Source organism: Candida orthopsilosis (genome assembly GCF_000315875.1).
Source record: "Candida orthopsilosis Co 90-125, chromosome 6 draft sequence".
NCBI lineage: Eukaryota > Fungi > Ascomycota > Pichiomycetes > Serinales > Debaryomycetaceae > Lodderomyces > Lodderomyces orthopsilosis.
In genome coordinates, this window is record NC_018300.1 from 645,710 (window position 1) to 662,154 (window position 16,445).

Here is a 16,445-nt window from a genome sequence, read left to right on the forward strand (position 1 = left end):
TAGTTGTCAATATATTTTCTCCCTTTTAACGTTTGGGTTTATGTCTGATTCTGCCGACCTCTTTTTGTCATTAAAGCATGCTACATGTACAATTCTTCTTGAGTTTTTCTCGCCCGGTGGTTTCAAACAATCATACCAAACCCATTCGCCGATCTCATCATTATATTTAGCTTTGACTTGTTCACGACAGATTAAGCATCGATTGTTCATATTTGTATCGTTTTCAGGAACAATGGCGTATTGAACTTCAGTAGCTACGGGAATATCTACACTCTGATCAGTGACTGTAGAATCCTGTTCACCAACTCTATTCTCGACTAATTTGACCCACTCGTAATCATCAACAAACCAATTTCTTGATTGTATATTACCACCTTTGACAGTCAACTTCTTGTTCATTCTGAAATGCCAGTCCAAGTGTAGGCGTTTGTTGTTTGCACCCTCAGGGTCTGTGGTGAACCTTTTCCCACAAATGGAACACTTTGAAGGTTTGGCTTCATACAACAAGTTTAACGTGTTTGCACTCAACTTATTATTATTGATAAAGTGTTGTAAGTCTCCATCAGACGTCTTTTTAGAAATACTCATCAACTCAACAAATTTTTGTTTGTCATATTCTGATCTTGGAATTGAACTACTTTGCAATAGCAAATCTTCCAAGCTTGCTTCTGTACGTTCCTGATCTAAAGAGTATTTTGTTTCGGGAAATACTAATGTATAGACGGGTTTTGACCCTGGGATTGGTTCTTGGTCCTTCTTGACCAATCCCGATAATATCAAATCATTGAATATTTGAAAAGCTGGATTCACAGGTGTGAATGGCGTTGTTGCTCGTGGCGTTGTTGCTCGTGGGGTAATAGCTGGTGTAACCGGAGTCGCTTGTGATTGAATATTGACTATATGCGATTTAATTGCCTCTAACTCGGCTGGCTTCATTTCTTGTCTAGTCAACATGCCTCTTAAACTATTCAACGCCTTGAATCTATCTGCTACCTTTTGATCCATACTATTTGTTCGTAATTGGTTCTCAAAAATAGGTATTAGTTTGTCAATATCGTTTATTAAAGATTGTTGTAAAGAGACTGTGGGTTTTGGTGGTAAGTTCACCTGTTTAACTGACTCTTCTTTAGGATAACCAGCTTTTTTCAAAAACTGGCCAATTTTAGTCAACTGTTCTTCTGGATATACTGGCTCACCCGTACTCTTAAGTGGCACCGTCTTCCAAAGATCATACATCTTGACTAATTTTCCTCGTATAAAATCATTATTTAGTTGAAAGACGTGTGTGAAAATGTCGTAAATATCATCACCGACGAGAATGTTATAAGGATTGCCAACTACTTTACATATGTCATCCAAGGCGTATAACGTATACAATTTTTGTTCAGGTATGACTCTGTAAATCCTAGCTGTGATTAAATCGATAATTCGGTCCGCCACTTCGGGATGTTGTTTGGCTAATTGAGTCAACTGACTTATAATCAATCCATTGTTTATTGTTAGCTCTGATAGCTTTTGCTCAAACTCTGCAATGACATCTGCCATAGCTGTGTAGATGAGTGATTAGACCTGGGCTTCTTTTGCGTGAATTTGGAAGCTCCACTGATGAGAAGGGAAAACTGCTGCAATTTTTTTTGTCTTCGTTCCTCACTTTGAAAGAAAACTGGTCAAGAAAGAAATTTGTAATGTGGGATACAGCAGCATTTTGACACCTCACATCATCCTTGATTCAATTGTAGGATGATTTGTGGCTGTTTAATTTGTTCATGACCTCATGTTTGGTTTACTGGCTGTCCCATATCGTACGTTTGTTGACATTAGTAATAGAAACTAAGAAATATAGGCAAATTTTGTCACCTGATAAGCTCCGATCAATTCACAATCATCGACTCAAACAGCTTAAGCTTGCATATCTACATGCACTAGGCCAATGGAAATTCCCAAATAAGCAATACAAGAAAGCCCTATGTAAAAAAAATTAACCGCGGTGTGAGTCAAACATCTATTTTCTTTAACAGAGAGAGACCAGAAAAAAAAAAAATCAAAAAATTTTCAATAGATAAGACCACAATTCAAATCAGTTACACCACTCGATATGTCTCCAACTGCTCACTCGTCTTCAGATAAGAAGCAATCAGGTATTGCCAGAGTCTTGGGATCTGCCACTGCAGGTATTGCTGAAATTGGTGTATTCCACCCTGTTGACACAATTTCCAAGAGATTGATGTCAAATCATGGTAGAGTTACTTCAGCACACCAATTAAACACAATTATATTCAAAGATGCTGCATCTCAACCATTGGTTAAGAGACTCTTTACTTTGTTTCCCGGTTTAGGATATGCCGCTTGTTACAAGATTTTACAGAGAGTGTATAAATATGGTGGTCAACCATTTGCCAATGAATTCTTAACCAAGAATTTCAAAGACAATTTCGATTCAGCTTTTGGTCCTAAAACTGGTAAGGCTTTGATGAGCGCTACTGCTGGGTCATTGATCGGTATCGGTGAGGTTGTTTTGTTGCCATTAGATGTCTTGAAAATCAAACGTCAAACAAACCCAGAATCTTTTAAAGGTAGGGGATTTCTCAAAATTTTACAAGATGAAGGTTTAGGATTATACAGAGGTTGGGGGTGGACCATGGCTAGAAACGCACCGGGCTCATTTGCATTGTTTGGAGGTAACTCGTTTGCTAAAGAATACATTTTCGGTTTGAAAGATTACAGTCAAGCTACATGGACCCAAAATTTCATTACTTCCATTTTCGGTGCTAGTGCGTCATTGATTGTCAGTGCTCCATTGGATGTCATCAAGACTAGAATCCAAAATAGAAACTTTGATAATCCAGAAAAGGGTTTCACTATTTTGAAAAATATGTTCAAGAATGAAGGTATAACTGCATTCTTTAAAGGGTTGACTCCTAAATTGTTAACCACTGGACCAAAATTGGTGTTTTCTTTTGCCATGGCTCAATCATTGATCCCTGCATTTGATAAATTGTTAAGCAAATAATAGTATAGAATTCTTGTACATAGAAAAACAAAGTAATGCAAACTGTAATTTGGCCAATGTCGTGTTGTTATATTTCGCGACAGAGTGTGTCATGTGAAAACATTTTGTTCTAGAACAGCGCACGCCCCCAGGATTTCCTAAAATGACCATATGAGATATCAGATAACAAATCGCATCATCTCACAGTCACATCTAATTCCTTACATTCACCTGCTCTATCGTACCTTGCTTAATTATACTATCTATTCACTAAAGTCACAATGAAGGTTATGTTATGGATACTACACCTATTCAAAATAAACATCATACAAATAATAGTAAATAATGCCCGCAATCCATCAATTAGTCTACAGTACATTGATAGCTCAATTTTCAGTAAAGCAAGTCGGTGTGCTCCAGCCGAACCAGTGAACGGGAGTGGAGTATATGCGGAGAATTACTACTGGAGTAATAATGTTACTGATATTCCAGAAGAGTTTATATAGAGTTTATATAGAGCTTATACAAGTGTTTTAATATATCTAATGTCTACTTACTGTATTTATCAAATGGGAATTCGCTTCAAATACTCATTGTATATATCTATCCTCTTGGTCTCTTTATACTCTCGCAACCATCTAGGACGAGTCATGATTTGATCAAGCTCCTCTAACGAAGTCTTTCCCTCTAGCAAACACAAACGGAAAACAGCTTCACTCAATTTCTTTTCTCGATCTAGTTTTTCAATTGCACGTTCCCGTAATCCTCCTGAAGTATTGGCAATATTCATACTTGATTTAAGTAGAATTCGACTGTTCTGAAGTAAAGCAGCTTGATTCTTCATGCTAAGTTCGTAGTCTTTCATCATCGACATTTGTAAGTTTAAGTCTGCTCGTGCAATCATTATATCACATAGTTGGATGATGGTTGAGCCTATGCCTTGTTCAACCCCCAGGGGTAATTTTTTCTTTGCATTCAAGTCATCTTGTGTTAGTCCTTGTGCCTTCTTTAATAAACTATTCTGTTGCGATATTAATTTCCAAAATCCTTCTTTATCCCAATCGGATGTGGAGCTATTAACTGTGTTTAGAGTTATATCATTTCTTTCTAATACTGTTTGAACAGTATCAACACAGCTTAAATACTTTTCAGGGATTTCGTCTAGCACTTCGTTGTTGAAAAATTTTTCCCATATGTTGATTACCTCAAAGGCGTCAGAAATTTGCAAGCTGATGATACTATTTTTGGCAATCTTTAGTTCATTGACTTGTGCAGGGGTAATATTTTGCAACATTTCATTCTTGGATATAGAGTTCTCAGAATACTTTAAAAGCAATTCATTAACAATCTTATCCAATGAAACAACAAAGGGTTCAACAGTCGTATTAGTAATGGCTACTTCCCTGCCACTTTCAGAAAGGTTTTCGTATGTTGCTTGTATCAATCTGTATGATAATAATACAGTTTCAAAAACGTCAACTGGTTGGGTGACTTCATCAGATTCAAATTCTTCTTGCTCGTGCTCGTGCTCAGACTCATGCTGATGTTCCATGTTGGGTGATCTTGCACTTGATGATACTGCATTTGTCTCAGTGGTCGAATTGGCTAAATCACGCACAAACGTTTCTAAAGCATTGACCTGTTGTGGTAATAGTTCGGACAATATTTGCTCTCCTGACTTATAAATCAACATCAATTGATCGATAGGCACATTATCTTCTTTAGTGACATCGGATTCCAAAATCTCAACATAAACAGTAGCTGTGTTGTAAAGCAAATCTAGATGTCTGCCACAAATTTCCAATGCCTTCAAGTGCTTGTCCAAAATCTGATTCAAGGTCTGTAAAATTGAATTGGGGCCATAGATCTCATCAATGTTGGTCAAATCCTCCAATGCCAATCCGTCTGAAGATTTGTGCAAAAGGTAAACTTGTAAAAGCATTCGTGAAGCATTGTAATATGCATCCGCATTCTCGGCACTCCAATTCAATTCGATCGACTTTGTATAAGCATCATATGCTTTTTGGTAGAATCTCAATGCTTTTGCAATATCCGAGCCAAGCCATCTGTCTCCACTTTCCTCGGCTATAGACCCTTCTTCCAAGAAGTCACTGAATGTCGATGGTTCTTGAGGAGTAGCTGATTTTGACTCTCTATTTTTGAGTACCTTTTCTGGATGAGGTTAGTACTTGTTCTAGAAATCTCAATTGACTGTGACTTACTTTTCATGTTATATTGAATTGGTTCTTCGTTCTATCCTAGGTGGAGTAGAAAGGCAATCGAGAAGATGTCAAAAGTCATTGAGATGCGAGAGTAAGAATTTATATGCAGTACATATGGGTGCTTTCTTAGACATACAAATGCCCCAAGCAAGGGCTTATTAGAGTACCTGGAAAATCTGACATCTATGGTCTTGACGATGTTTGAAACGAGATTCTCTATCCCTGAGTGCTAATACAAATATTGACAATTCTCGTATCTCTTCAAACATCTGCAATGCGCGTTAAAATTAATTTTAAAAATGCAATTCCTATACGCGACTGATTTCATAAGCCAGTCCATAACCCTCTCCCATCCACCTAAGCTACAACCAAGGACCCCAACATGAAAAGGAAGTGCGAGTTTCCTACTAGAGAAGGTACAAAAGTCACTGGGTTTCTCCTCACACACCCCTTATCTGAACTTCCCGATGCCAAAACCCTCCCCAAAGTAAGACATCGTTGTGATATTCCTGTTCTTATATTTCATAATATTCCCCACCATACCTCCGGTACAATCTTACTCACTGATCTAACACAAATTAAACAGAGAACAAGCGTCAAAGCCAATCAAACTGCTTTTCTTACAGGTATACCTGAATGCAAACTTGACAAGAAGGTGTTTAATAAAGATGAGTTATTCACTGTTAAATTAAAAGATACATTTGATTCATATTTGAAAATATTTGAAGGTGTGGATTCAGGATTTGCTATAGCTAGAATCAACTTTGATCTTTACAAATTTAATAATAAATATTATGAAGGGTTTGGAAATAGTTGTCGAATTGTATACAAGAAGAATTTATTTAAAGAAATGATGGGAATTGAACGTGAATTCATCAATTTTCTTGATCGATTGAAAAAATGTGTTAGTAAAGAATTTTACCATAAGCTTGATTTGAAATATGGATTTACTGAATTTGTAGTAACAAATGGTGTGTTGGATGAAGATATTGATAAATTGTCACAAAATCCCAATTTTTTGCAAAGTCAAATGCCTAATGCAGATACTGATGAAGATGAAGGTGAAGATTTGAATAATGTAGACGATGATGAAAACGCTTTATCTCCCATGGCAAGTAATAATGATGTTAGTTTTAGTATAAATCCACCTCGTGATCAAAGTAAGAAGGATTCTGTTGTTGAACGTGTTGTTGAATCGCAGATCCCAGATAAGGATGATGATGATGATGATGAATACTCAGATGATGATTTTGATGTCGGTGATGTTTATGCAACGGCGCCAATGGGGAATATATCAGCCCAATACTCTATATCTCAGGATATAGAAACTGATAACGCACGAAATGGGGTATCAATTCCACTACAGGTAAATAAAATGGTGAAAATTCGACAATTTGCAACCATTGCCGATCTTAGAAATGCTTGCAAAAATATAAGTTCTGATGATTCAACAATATTTGTTGTCGATACAGTGAAGGGCTTTACCATGGTACCAGAAGTTCCATTGGTGATTACTCCATCAAGTAAGCAAACTATGGGTTTTGCGTCTTTCAAATTATACTTGAGTGACGAGAATGGATATAATTTACCAACAGAGTTTCTGAATGAAGAGCTTTGTCGCTTCCTTGGAATACCATCACTAGATCTGATTGATGGAAGAGAATTACAGAGAATAAAACAACAATTTACAAATTTATTAAATCAAATGGAAATTAAGAAAGTAAAATTGAGAAGCAAGACAAAAGTTCTCAATCGTGGTATTAAATTGGAAACCTGGTGTATAGAATCTCCTATATTAGAGCTAATTTAAAGATAATGCTTTATTCAGATGTCTTCCCTACTCGATTTTCCATTCCTTATTTCCTCATTTATTGTTTTTAATATACAGATTAATTAAATTCAAATAGAAAATTTAGATGTAACCAATCTTGTTAGCAATATCCAAAGCATCATGATCAGCAGTCAATCTCAAATAAGCCTTCTTAGTTCCGTTTGGTCTAATCAAAGTGTTTACGTAATCAACATCAACATCATACAATTCTTTAACAGCTTGTTTAATTTGATGTTTGTTGGCTTTAATATCAACTTGGAAAACCAAAGTGTTTGAATCTTCAACTTTTTTCATGGCAGTTTCAGTAGCAATTGGAGAAACAATGATTTTGTAAGCATCCAATCTATTGTAGTGTGGTACTGATTTTCTTTGATATTTTGGTTGTCTAGCCAACTTCAAGGTTTTTGGTAATCTAAAAGTGGTGGAAGTTCTTACTTTGACGGCTTTTTTACCATTGACACCTTTCAAAGCGGCCTTCTTGGCGGCAGTAGCTCCTTTAGTAGTTGCTAAAAAGAAAACAGTTAGTAATTTGAACAAATTATTGGTGAGGCTGTAAGTGGAGTAAGGGATGTCTCTCATGAGTTGGAATAGATGATAACTATCCTTTGCTAGTTGCCACAGCTAAACACAGTATGTTTTATGTTGTCTGCTCCGGCACGATATAGTCTATCATACCACAGTCAACTTTTCCTGTCTATTTTAATTCTCTATATCGACAAATCGTTCCTCTCATATCCTTCTCCGACGTTATATATTCCCCCTATCTGCTCTCTTCACAGTCCTCCACATGTGCTCATAATGAATGTGCTTAAACATACAACCCATTGCTGATGATGATATGTATATGAATTGATTAAAAGGTCTAAACTAGGTCTTTTGTAAAAAATTTCAATGTCTATTTTATCAAAATTCTTTTTTTTCTTTCACGAACTGGGTGAGTACCCATTGTTTTTGTGTAGTGAATGTTGTTAACTATGGTAAAAGTGAGATGTGCTACCAACTCATTTCATTATGTAGTATATAAAACATTCAAACTTTTGCACGTGCACAAATTAAAAATAGGGCTACACGCACTTTGTTTTGTTTTATATTGTTTTGGTTGCCAAAACATTAGTCTTCTGTATTCATAAACTTACATCAAACGAATTAGCTCTCCTCTTTTTTACCTTGGTACTAGCTACTCGAATATTATATACAGGTGGGTATAGATTGCACACACACACACACACACACACACAGTTGACATATGCAATATCCCTTAGCCGAATGAAAAACACGGTGTTCTTCCTTACAAACGACGTAATTTCTTTGGTCTGTTACCACCAAATCTTATGACAGTAGAATCGCTTATTCTGACAATATTATTCTTCAAATAGGATCCTTCTTTACCTAACAATGCAGCTTGGAAAGCTTCTCTTCCCTTTCCGAAATTCTTCAAGATCAATTCAATCTTATCATTAGGACCAATATAATTTCTTTCTTGAATAGTTTTAAACATCTTTGCAGCAACCTGGAAACCAGCTTCGTATTCTTGTCTTTGTGACTTCCTAAATCCCAATTGACCAGCTGTAACTGAATACTTAACCTTGTGAGGTAATTGCAAATAGTAAAGTACTTTTTCGTTGTAAGACAAGTGGGGGTTATTTTCCATAAAGTTCAAGTCTTCAACAACTGCAACTAATGTACACCTTGTGTTGTGTCTATTGAATGTTGAATAAAGTTTCCAATATACTATTTTCTCATTTACTTTAGCTTGTTTAGAGGGTGAAGCTGTAGTAGCACTTTGGCTTTGGGAGTTGTCAATATTGTCTTCAATAGACCTACTGAGCTCTGATAACGGTGATTCTTTGATAGTAGTCTTTACTGATGAGGATGTGGTTGTAGTTGTGGTTGTGGTTGTGGTTGGGGTGATGTTGGGTTGGGCTTGGTACAACACTGACGAATTATATATCGACCTGATTGGGGATGTCAACAGTTGTGTTATCCTCAATCCAGTTCTAGGCTGCCTGTAAATCCCACTCAAACATTGTCTAAACATGATGACAGTGCGGTGGATTATAGGATATAGAGCGTTGTTAAAGCTGTACTGATGGAAAGATCTAATCCCAATGGGAAAAAGAAAAATTGTTTCGACCGACTGCTACCAAATGAACTTAGCATGAAGTGAGTTTGCTGTATTGTTGTTTTGTTTTATTTTTTGCAACAATCAAGAGAGATAACCAATCAACACATACTACCTGGGTGTTGATTCTGTAGATTTGAACACTTTTGAGCATTCAAAGGAAACCTATTAGTGGTCAGTCGATATAGTACCATACCCGATCGTCTCCTATGGTCTTGTGGTTATTTCTTAATACATGAATAGTAGATTAGCTCACTAGTTTACCCATAAAAGACAACAGCTCGATAATAAATAGTAATGCTTAGCATTTAAAAATGATGCACCTATGTCACGCCTCTCCCGCTCCCGCTACCCCTCCCCCTATATTTACAATAGTGACAGGAGAACACCGCGTTAATCTGTCATAACGCATAACAAATAATACACCTGTATTATATATACGTAAGGAGAATATAGTTTAATAAATGTTTTTTTGCGTGTAAATACAACCAAAAAAAAGGTTTCCTTCACAACAGGTGTCAAGTAAATAAAGTCTACTTATAACAGTAGTTATTTTATTGAATATACACTTAGGCTAACTACATTTCCATTGTACAGGGTAGCCAAAGAAAACGAGTATAAAAAGTAGAAACACACAAGAGAGAGAAAGAGTATTGTTGTTGCTGTGCTGTGCTGTGCTGTGCTGTGTTGTGTTGTGTTACATCTATTCTCTCTGTTTAATTCTTCAATAGAAAGAAGAAAAAAAATAAATTTAAACTGTGTTTGTATGCGCCTGTGTGTGTGTGTGTGTGACACATTTCTAAATAGAATCAACAACAACACTAACAAACAAGAGAGAAAGGGACAGACAGACAGGCAGACAGGTAGGCAGACAGAATACATAGGGTTATCAACATTGCTAATTCAATCTTCTTCGCTTCTGGTACACATCAACTGCAATTGCTCTTTGAAAAAGTCATACTACTTTTTTGGCTACTTGTATCAAACTTAATAGAAAGAAATAGAGCCAACCAGCATAATAGATATTTCCCACAACTAACTCACACACAAGATAACAAAAAGTTCTGGACACGCACACAACACACAACACACAACACACAACACACAACTTAGACACAGCCAATCAACACGCAACATATCACAACACACCACACCCCACCACGCCCCACCACACCACATCACAGTACAACAAACCACAACAAACCACAACAACCAATTTGCTTTACATCAACACACTAGCACATCCACAATGGCACATCCAGTAGGAGTACTCAAAGAGTATACGTTACCTCAAGTGGTCAACAACAAAACATCAACATCGAGTAAAATGACGATTAGAGAATACAAGAAAATTGGTGAAGGAGCCTTTGGAACTGTTGTTGAAGCTGTATTACGATACGCTGACAACAATTCTTCTTCTTCTTCTTCTTCTTTTTCACCACCACCACCATCAGAATCCGCAGTCAATGGTAGTTTCAAGGAATCCAAGTCTAATGGGTCCCATAAGGATGGTTGGTTAGGTCCATTTGCAATTAAGCGCGTACCGGCGCAAACTGAATATAAATCAAGAGAATTGGAGATATTACGAGTTGTCCATCATCCCAATATCGTCAGTTTACGATTCTTTTTCGACAAAAAGAGCTCGGCTGATGATAAAGTGTATCAAAACTTGGTAATGGAATGTTTACCATCTACATTACAATCGGAAATCAAGTTTTACCGTCAATCGAAATATACTATACCCTATCCTCATATGAAAGCATATACGTTCCAATTAGCAAGAGCAATGTTGTATCTACATGGACTTGGTGTAAGTCATAGAGATATAAAGCCATCAAATATACTAGTTGATCCAAATACAATACAACTCAAGATTTGTGATTTTGGATCAGCAAAGAAATTAGAACCTAATCAACCTTCTGTTAGTTATATATGTTCAAGATATTATCGAGCACCGGAATTAATTGTTGGGTGTTCATTATACACTACAAAGATTGATATATGGGGTTTAGGTTGTGTTATTGCCGAAATGTTTTTAGGTAAACCCATTTTCCAAGGAACTTCACCTGAAACTCAATTGAAGGAAATTGCCAAATTATTAGGACCACCACCAAACACATTTTTTTTCAAAAGTAATCCACAATATCGGGGTAATATGTATACAACCAGATTGTTTAGTTGTACTGTTGAAGAACGATTTAGACAAATTTTTAGTAATTCACCACCTGATGCTATTGATTTATTAATGAAGATTTTGGTTTATGATCCTGAGCAAAGAGCTAGTCCTAGAAAGGTTTTGGTACAGCCTTTCTTTAATGAATTGAAAAATCAGGATTTCAAAGTGTATCCTAGAGGAGCTTCTGAGCCAATTATATTGGATTTATTCAATTTTAGTGATTTTGAGTTGGAATTATTAGGACCATATAAGAATGAGCTTGGACTTGTATGAAACAAAGAAACAAAGATAGAAAAAAGAACAAACAAACAGCTTAATCTTCATCTTCAGCGTATACCACCCTATAACGTTTAGTTCTTTGCTCAAGCCAATTTGGCATTTTCTTTACAAGTGTAATTAGCTTTCATTCATCTTACAAATTTTATAGAGATTTATAGTATATTTAGGGTTCAACCCAAGTACTACAACTAATTGTTGCATTTATTCTTTTTCTTATAATGCTAAACTGTAACTATATTCATCCTCAATATTTTGAGATAGCCATAACACAATACAACTCAACATTACACATCCATTACAAACGATATTCGAAACTCCCATGCCTAAAGTGGGGAATGAATAATGCTTCATTAAATATTTCAAAATGAAAACCATAAAACTACCAGCAAGTCCACCAGCCAACAAACTAAATCCCAAAAACAAAATAGTCCTAGCAGCCCAAACATAATTTGTTCCATCATCAAACATGCCTGCGCCACCTCCTTGTTCATTATTCATCAAGTTATTCTTTTCTATTGAATTAACAATCAACATACCTAATGAAGAACATATAAATGGTAACCAATCAATAAAAGTCACATGTACATCGGATGCATTTACAGTTTTGGAATATATGGCCGAGTCTATTAATGACCAGAACCCAATTGCAAATAATCCACCAGACAAGTAGATTCCAAATGCTCTTAATTTTGCTGATTTGGGTAATCTGAGGTTACCAAGACTGAATCTGAATAAATTGTTTGAATGATTCTCCATTGTACTGTCGCTTTGTAGCTTTGTATTTTATTTGGTTGGTGAGATGATGTCGTGTGGTGGATGTGTTTATTGATTGTTCTTTGAATGTCTTTGCCCCCTTTGTTGGTTTATGGGATTGAGATTTTCGATTTCGGGTTTTTCGTTTGATAACCAAAACAACAAATTCAATATTCTCTAACAAAGAGGTAAATAATACAATCTGATAGTTTAAAGTATGCAATGGGTATAATACTAGATCCACAAAACGATGATCTATACATCTTGAAGACCGAAATAAAACAACCCCATGCAATCACATCAATACGGATGTCGCCCAATGGTTCAACCATTGCATTAGCAACTCAAAACAAGATCAAAATCTACTCCACACAAGGAGGAGGAGGACAACTCATAACAGAACTAATTGGTCATACAAAGGGAATATCAGATATTAGATTCTCACCCATAAACTCATCCATCTTGGCTTCTTGTTCCGATGATCTTACTATACGACTTTGGTCCATTCATAAGTCGTCATCAAAATGTATTAGAATTTTCAAAAAACATACATATCATATCACAACTATACAATTCAACTCAAAGGGTAATTTACTAATTAGTGGATCAGCTGATGAGACCATAACTATCTGGGACGTAATATCAGGGAAGATTTTAACTACATTAGCTGCTCATTCCGATCCTATATCAAGTTTAACCCTAACTCCCGACAATTCAATCATAATTAGTGCTTCATACGATGGATTAATTCGATTATTCGATTTAGAAACGTATCAATGCTTGAAAACACTAACCACAAGTACTTCTTCCCATGGAACTGCAACTAGTTCATTATCAACTACCGAATTGCAAAATTTCCCCGTGGCAAATGTCGAAAATTCACCTAATGGGAAATACATCTTGAGTACCAGTTTAGATGGAATGATTAGATTATGGGATTTTATGCAGAATAAAGTTGTCAAGACATTTATTGGGCCTGGAGAAGGTCCCATTTGTGAGAAATTTAATTGTGAGCTGAGATTTGTTGTTTGTAATGGATTGAATTTGATTGTTAGTGGGAGTGATTTGAATGGGATCTTGTGTTGGGATTTGAAACTGAAGGAATTGGTGTGGCAATATAAGGGAAATGGTGTTGAAGATGCAATTTTATCTATTGATAGCTTTGATGAGGGAAAATTGCTAGTTACTGGTGGTGTCGATGGAGTTGCAAACGTATTTGAATTAAATCCCCATTGGAAGCAAAAGAGCTAAAATGTTTATTTGTTTTATGACTTTGTTCTTTTTAGCCAAGATTCCATTAGGCTCTGCTCAATCTCATCAAACTTGCTGAGTTGAGTTTGACTTTTCAATGTGGTCGTTGTCGTTGTCGTTGTCGTTGTCGTTGTTGCTGTGCTCGGTGTGGTGGGTTCTTCTTCACGTCGTGACGTGGAAGGTAAGATCGATCTTCCCAATGCTTTATTCTTCTCTTTGGATAGTTCCTTGTATAGATACTTCAAGTACTGGAATAAAATGATTTTATCATTACTCTCACTAATTAATGAAATCATTTCATCTTTGAGTTGATCAAACGTTTTCAATTGATTTTCCCGTAGTCCACATTTAGATTCCACTTTATTTACAACTTTCGTATGTATCTTATTGAACTGAGACTTGTTTTCAGCATGGATGTCCTTCTGTAGGGAACTGCGCAAAGTATCACTATCTTGATCGCTATTACTGATTGAGCTAATATCAAATTGCATTTCAGGAGTTTCATTATTCACCTCAACTTGGTCATTCCATTTAGCTTGATTATGATGCAATTCAGTTTCAACATAAAATGACCTAGGTTTAAAACTTGCATTTTGTTGATTCCACAATTGCTTTCTCGTAATCAACTTCTTAATAAGTTTGGACCCATTGTCAAATTTACGATTAACAAAGTCATGTTTCAACAATTTACTAGCATCGTATCTAGCTTTTGTATTTTCAATAAAACAGACACTTAGGAAATCACGATACTTGTTTGATGCATCCAACAGTTCCAATTCTATAAGTTTGATGAAATCGCCATTGGTTTGACATTGTGATATTAATCGCAATGCTCTCATTGGAGCAATATGGTTTTGTAATGGTGGTTTACCTGTCAACATTTCATAAGCGCAACACCCCAATGACCAAATATCAGCTTTAAAACCATGGCCTGATTCAGAATTCAATATAACTTCTGGTGCCATCCAATATGGCGTTCCCACTGTAGTATTTCTCTTGGAGAAATTTGAACTCAACTGTGTACTAACGCCAAAATCAGTCAACTTGATCTCTCCTCTTTTATTAACCAAAATATTCTGACTTTTCAAATCTCGATGGATCTTGCCTTGGCTATGTAGGTATTTCAAAGCTAACAACACTTCTTTAACAATATAAGCAATAGTAGTCTCATCGGAAATGGTGCCGGGAGTCAACAAGTCAAAGATAGATCCACCATCAACATACTCCATAATCACCCATAGTTTATAATTTTTAACAAATGAACCATAATACGAAGTTATTTGAGGTGATTTGCATTCACTAAGAATTTGTATTTCTTTGTTGATTTCAATCAAATCGGTTGTATCTTGTTCAAGGTCAATTTGTTTGATGGCAACTTCTTGTTGATTGGATTTAATTATGCCCCGGTAAACTACACCAAACCCACCACGTCCTATTTCTTCGTATACTTCTATTTCATCACTCGAACAAACTCTCATTTATGGTCCACCACGTTTATCGTGTGCTCTCCTTATGTTTTTGATTGCGAAAAAAAATATATAAAAAGAAACAGACAAGCTATTCTAGGGGCATCAAAAGTGGCCCAGTAGAGATGTTACAAACCATGCTAAATGTGATACCAAGGGCGACTACAAAGTCAACTGCCCATTTACTACGGCATTCCGTAAGCACATTCTCCACAAAAGCCACCCCCAAAAATAAACCTAAGCTGAGAGATTCATTTGAGGATTTATTCATTTACAAGACGCTATCATCATCCAAATCTCAAGAAAATGAACTTATCAAATGTACAATCTTCAACTCACAGGGACAAATGACACATCATGGGAAAGATGTACCAAAATCAAAATTTATGAAACAATATAATTTAGTTCCTCGTGATTTCCGAAAGTTATCAAAACATACATCTACGTCGGGAGTCAAATCGCCTTCTTCAACCATGCATAATATCGAGCTTGTTCCCAGTTTAGTTACTAGAAAGAATTGTATCATGTTGAACTTGCTAAATATTCGAGCTCTTATCCAAAAGGATCAAGTTACGATATTTGATTCTTATTCGTCAGCATATTCAATCAAACATGAAAGTCATTCACAACTGCAACTACTAAAACTAATGGAGAATAAACTTCAAGAAAATGTATCAAATCACCAAGAGAAGGAGTACTATGAGTTTCGAGCATTAGAAGCGATCTTAATCCACATTATATCAAATCTCACAACCGAAATGAAGGTCCACAAGACAATACTTACCAACGTACTATCTGGACTTGATGAAAGTATAGAACGATACAAGTTGAGGTATTTACTCATACAATCAAAAAAACTAGCTCAATTTCAACAAAAGGCAACATTAATACGAGACTTGCTTGAGGATCTACTAGAGCGGGACGATGAATTAAACGATATGTATTTAACTGACCCCAGAACCGGTACAAATCACGCCGAGATTGAAATGTTATTGGAATCATACTACAAGACAGCTGATGAAATTGTTCAAACAGTTGAAAATTTACGATCACAAATTAAAACCACTGAAGAAATAATCAATATTGTTCTCGATTCCAATAGGAATGAATTGATGCTTTTGGGGTTGAAATTTTCAACGGGGTTATTGTCTATGGGGGTTGCATTGTATCTTGCTGCATTATATGGAATGAATTTGGAAAATTTTATAGAAGAGTCAGATGGTGGGTTTGAGTTTGTGGTAATTGTATCAAGTATTGCTCTTGCTGTGTTGCTTTATGTCTGTGTCAAGAAGATCAAAAAAGTGGAAAAAGTAACCATGATGAATTTTAAAGGTCAAAGAAGGTGAACACGGCGTT

The 16,445-nt window shown here is 36.0% G+C and overlaps 12 protein-coding genes across 12 annotated transcripts; 6 read left to right on the forward strand and 6 right to left on the reverse strand. All coding sequences in view use genetic code 12, as the record gives it.

The window, feature by feature from the left end:
- Positions 1–6: 6 nt before the first annotated feature.
- On the reverse strand, positions 7–1,545 carry CORT_0F03090 (transcription factor; the record flags this gene model as incomplete). The annotated part of the gene is made up of 1 exon (XM_003870613.1): positions 7–1,545. One exon carries the CDS (start codon positions 1,543–1,545, stop codon positions 7–9), a length of 1,539 nt encoding a protein of 512 aa, XP_003870662.1.
- Positions 1,546–2,095: 550 nt separating this feature from the next.
- CORT_0F03100 (Yhm1 mitochondrial carrier protein) lies at positions 2,096–3,010 on the forward strand (the record flags this gene model as incomplete). Its single annotated transcript, XM_003870614.1, has 1 exon — positions 2,096–3,010. One exon carries the CDS (start codon positions 2,096–2,098, stop codon positions 3,008–3,010), a length of 915 nt encoding a protein of 304 aa, XP_003870663.1.
- Positions 3,011–3,270: 260 nt separating this feature from the next.
- CORT_0F03110 (hypothetical protein) lies at positions 3,271–3,495 on the forward strand (the record flags this gene model as incomplete). Its single annotated transcript, XM_003870615.1, has 1 exon — positions 3,271–3,495. The coding sequence occupies one exon, from the start codon at positions 3,271–3,273 to the stop codon at positions 3,493–3,495; it is 225 nt and encodes a 74-aa protein (XP_003870664.1).
- A 59-nt stretch (positions 3,496–3,554) lies between these two features.
- On the reverse strand, positions 3,555–5,218 carry CORT_0F03120 (hypothetical protein; the record flags this gene model as incomplete). Its single annotated transcript, XM_003870616.1, has 2 exons — positions 3,555–5,161; positions 5,212–5,218. 2 exons carry the CDS (start codon positions 5,216–5,218, stop codon positions 3,555–3,557), a joined length of 1,614 nt encoding a protein of 537 aa, XP_003870665.1.
- Positions 5,219–5,593: 375 nt separating this feature from the next.
- On the forward strand, positions 5,594–7,021 carry CORT_0F03130 (hypothetical protein; the record flags this gene model as incomplete). The annotated part of the gene is made up of 1 exon (XM_003870617.1): positions 5,594–7,021. The coding sequence occupies one exon, from the start codon at positions 5,594–5,596 to the stop codon at positions 7,019–7,021; it is 1,428 nt and encodes a 475-aa protein (XP_003870666.1).
- A 102-nt stretch (positions 7,022–7,123) lies between these two features.
- CORT_0F03140 (Rpl25 rRNA-binding ribosomal protein component of the 60S ribosomal subunit) lies at positions 7,124–7,867 on the reverse strand (the record flags this gene model as incomplete). The annotated part of the gene is made up of 2 exons (XM_003870618.1): positions 7,124–7,548; positions 7,861–7,867. 2 exons carry the CDS (start codon positions 7,865–7,867, stop codon positions 7,124–7,126), a joined length of 432 nt encoding a protein of 143 aa, XP_003870667.1.
- Positions 7,868–8,330: 463 nt separating this feature from the next.
- CORT_0F03150 (Mrps18 mitochondrial ribosomal protein MRPS18) lies at positions 8,331–9,080 on the reverse strand (the record flags this gene model as incomplete). The annotated part of the gene is made up of 1 exon (XM_003870619.1): positions 8,331–9,080. The coding sequence occupies one exon, from the start codon at positions 9,078–9,080 to the stop codon at positions 8,331–8,333; it is 750 nt and encodes a 249-aa protein (XP_003870668.1).
- A 1,333-nt stretch (positions 9,081–10,413) lies between these two features.
- Positions 10,414–11,613, forward strand: CORT_0F03160 (serine/threonine/tyrosine (dual-specificity) kinase; the record flags this gene model as incomplete). Its single annotated transcript, XM_003870620.1, has 1 exon — positions 10,414–11,613. The coding sequence occupies one exon, from the start codon at positions 10,414–10,416 to the stop codon at positions 11,611–11,613; it is 1,200 nt and encodes a 399-aa protein (XP_003870669.1).
- Positions 11,614–11,832: 219 nt separating this feature from the next.
- CORT_0F03170 (Vps68 protein) lies at positions 11,833–12,375 on the reverse strand (the record flags this gene model as incomplete). The annotated part of the gene is made up of 1 exon (XM_003870621.1): positions 11,833–12,375. One exon carries the CDS (start codon positions 12,373–12,375, stop codon positions 11,833–11,835), a length of 543 nt encoding a protein of 180 aa, XP_003870670.1.
- A 219-nt stretch (positions 12,376–12,594) lies between these two features.
- Positions 12,595–13,623, forward strand: CORT_0F03180 (Swd3 protein; the record flags this gene model as incomplete). The annotated part of the gene is made up of 1 exon (XM_003870622.1): positions 12,595–13,623. One exon carries the CDS (start codon positions 12,595–12,597, stop codon positions 13,621–13,623), a length of 1,029 nt encoding a protein of 342 aa, XP_003870671.1.
- A 14-nt stretch (positions 13,624–13,637) lies between these two features.
- CORT_0F03190 (hypothetical protein) lies at positions 13,638–15,101 on the reverse strand (the record flags this gene model as incomplete). Its single annotated transcript, XM_003870623.1, has 1 exon — positions 13,638–15,101. One exon carries the CDS (start codon positions 15,099–15,101, stop codon positions 13,638–13,640), a length of 1,464 nt encoding a protein of 487 aa, XP_003870672.1.
- A 113-nt stretch (positions 15,102–15,214) lies between these two features.
- On the forward strand, positions 15,215–16,435 carry CORT_0F03200 (mitochondrial inner membrane magnesium transporter; the record flags this gene model as incomplete). The annotated part of the gene is made up of 1 exon (XM_003870624.1): positions 15,215–16,435. One exon carries the CDS (start codon positions 15,215–15,217, stop codon positions 16,433–16,435), a length of 1,221 nt encoding a protein of 406 aa, XP_003870673.1.
- Positions 16,436–16,445: the final 10 nt, after the last annotated feature.